Source organism: Frankliniella occidentalis, unplaced genomic scaffold (genome assembly GCF_000697945.3).
Source record: "Frankliniella occidentalis isolate FOCC.00 unplaced genomic scaffold, Focc_3.1 Scaffold4485, whole genome shotgun sequence".
In the NCBI taxonomy this organism is placed as follows: Eukaryota; Metazoa; Arthropoda; class Insecta; order Thysanoptera; family Thripidae; genus Frankliniella; species Frankliniella occidentalis.
This window is the reverse complement of record NW_026271531.1, coordinates 1-2,739: the sequence shown is the minus strand read 5'-3', so window position 1 is coordinate 2,739 and position 2,739 is coordinate 1. Positions and strand designations below refer to the sequence as shown.

General features: G+C 56.7%; 1 protein-coding gene across 1 annotated transcript; it reads left to right on the top strand.

Annotated features, from left to right (window-relative positions):
• Positions 1 to 456: 456 nt before the first annotated feature.
• LOC113207049 (chorion transcription factor Cf2-like) lies at positions 457 to 2,609 on the top strand. Its single transcript, XM_026423406.2, has 3 exons — positions 457 to 966; positions 1,301 to 1,612; positions 1,720 to 2,609. Exons 1-3 carry the CDS (start codon positions 563 to 565, stop codon positions 2,369 to 2,371), a joined length of 1,368 nt encoding a protein of 455 aa, XP_026279191.1. The 5' UTR covers positions 457 to 562; the 3' UTR covers positions 2,372 to 2,609.
• The last annotated feature ends 130 nt before the right edge of the window (positions 2,610 to 2,739 follow it).

The following is a 2,739-nucleotide window of genomic DNA, read 5'->3' as shown; positions in this document are numbered from 1 at the left end:
GAGGGGGAGGGGTGCGGGTGGGCCACCTGCCGCCACTCACCTGATCCGTTTCCTCCTCCTCCTCGATCCTCATGGCTTTGGAGATGGCTCCGGGGATGATTTTCTTATCTGCAGCACGGCCTCGGCGACTTCCTCTCGGGCGGACGTGGGGAGCAACGGGTCGGTCGGTGGCGAGCAGCCGAGCGTCACGGGAACCGACAACTGCCTCCACGGTTTGCAACATTAGGGATATGCGAACCTGTCACCACAACAACGTATTTGACGCGACAGCTGAATCACAAATCCACGTACCGATCCAAACCGCTACTCACCGCACAACCGAAAATCGACACATTGAAAACAGTAGCCTAACCTTGTTCGCAGAACCCGAAGCACTGTAACAGCAACAGCTGTTGCAGCGACACTGGCGCGCTCTGGATGTCACCTTGCGGACTAACCTCCCAGGCGCCTGTCGTTTCTTTCAAATTTCAGGCAGCACTGCCAATAAGTTAATGGGATTAAAGATACGTTGAACGGAAGTGAATCGTAAAAATTCTTATCTAAGGAATCACCGAGAAGAGCGATGCGTCACGCAGTTTCGGCCTCAGGGTCGGCTGCTGCCCGCCGCCTTCTGACACCCCCGGTCCCCTGCCCCCTCCCCCTCCGCCGGCCTGTCTCAGCTTGCAAGCGTATCGCGCCCTTTCCGTCTGTCCCACCCCGTGTTTATGATTTGGAGAAGTGTACGCCGACAACAACATCAACAATAACAGCGACGAGCAACTTGAGGTTCAAAGACGTCCTTGTCCTGCCGCCCTTTGCGTCAGCCTTTTCTCCATACTCAAGCCGCCAGTGCGATATCGTCCAAGGAGTGACGCGAGACAGACTCGGACGTCAGTTGAGGCCAGGACGCCAGGACGCCCACTCGGACATGGACCCTGAGGACACCATGGAAGCCCCCTTTCTGCAGGATGTGTCACTCTCGTACAGGTGAGTAATAATGAAGTGTGTTCCCCTTGCTACCCGCGCCCGAGTTTTCTAACCAGCCCGCGCAGGGTCGATCGCCCCAACGTACCTTAACCTCCAAAATTTTACGTTTTTGCTGTGAATGTCACGATTGTCTTCGCGACTAATTTGAACGAACGCGATATCGCCCTGTAATCATTTGTGTCTTCTCGTCTCGCTGAAGTTTATCTTCTCAGCTTTTCTCATCGCGAAGGTGGTCTCGTTGCGCTCGCCCCCAGAGCACCTCCTTGTCAACGCCCACTTTCGCCTTCCCTGGGTCTTTTGTGGTTCTAACCAAGCGAATATCTCGCTCCGCCAGGCACTTCCCCGAAGACATAGACTTCACCATGCTGGCCGACATGAAGGCGCCCGGGCACTACACGTTTCTGGACGAGCCGCAGCCGCAGTACGTCTACCAGGACTACCTGGGCACCTCCTCGACCCAGCTGATGTTCCCTCAGCAGCTGGTGTACGCCCAGCAGGCGCCGGTGCTGACGGAGATGTTCGAGCTCGTGGAGCCCGTGCTCCCCGTCGTCATGGCCCCCGACGCCACGACGTACCTCACCGAGGACGAGCTGCAGACCAGCACGCAGGAGATCATGCGCATGTGCCTGCAGGACAGCGCCAGCAGGTCTGTGTCTTGCACCTCCCCGATGTGGGCGCCGGCGCCGACCGCGCCGCCGCGTCGCTTCTCGCGACCTTTCTTGTCCTGGGTCCTGACCTCCTCTCTGCTTGCAGTGACGGCTACGGCTACCCTCCGGCGGCCACGACGCCCGCGGACGCCACGGTGAGCAGCACGCTGGACCTGCAAACGGTCCCCGCCGAGGCCGAGGTGTGCACGACGTGCTTCGGCCTGTTCACCACCAAGGTTGCCCTGAGGCGACACGTCCGCGAGGTGCACCGGCCGCGGCACGTTTGCGACGTGTGCGGCAGAGGGCTGGCGACGCCGCGCACCCTGCGAGTACACAAGCTGCGGCACACCGGGGTCAAGCCGTTCACGTGCCAGCACTGCCCGGCCTCCTTCTACGAGCGGAGCTACCTGCGCACTCACGAGCGGACCAAACACCCCCATCCCCAGACTGAGGGCAACCAGCCCCAGACCGAGAACATCAAGGACGTGCTCATGGACGTCGGCCTGCAAGTCGTCCACCAGCACGGCGGCGGGGAGGGCGGCGGCGTCGTCTTCAAGCGCGCGCCCGACGGTGAGGTCGTTGGCATCGTGGCCACCCCGAGGGCCGTGGTGCAACCAGCGACGTGTCAGGGAGACAAGGACGCCGTCGACCAGGTCGCCGTCGATCACGGACAGAGTGAGGATGGCATCGTGCTCCGCCTCGTCCGTTGCAAGAATGAGGACGGCGCCTGGAAGGTGATAAACATCACTAAGTTCTAGTTTAGAGAATTCTCTAGTGTACTGCTCACCTGTACCTTAATTATCTTTCTTTTTTTCTGACCAATTTTGAATGTTTTGGATTTCTATCTTACTGTTTATGTTTTCTTTAATGTTTCTGTGAGTATTTTGGAATTGTTTTATTTTGTGAACAATAGTTGATAAGTTCTTAATTTGTTTTCTCCTCTGTGTAGCGTGCATGTGCCATTTTTATTTAATAAGTACCAGCCTTCAAATATCCGAGATTTAGCCATGACTTATTTTCCCATTGCGCAGCTTCTTTTATTACACTGATCAACAGTGTATTAAGTGTTTGATTAACGCTCCATGGAACTGGGCATAGTTTTACTGTATTAACTGTCATTTACTGT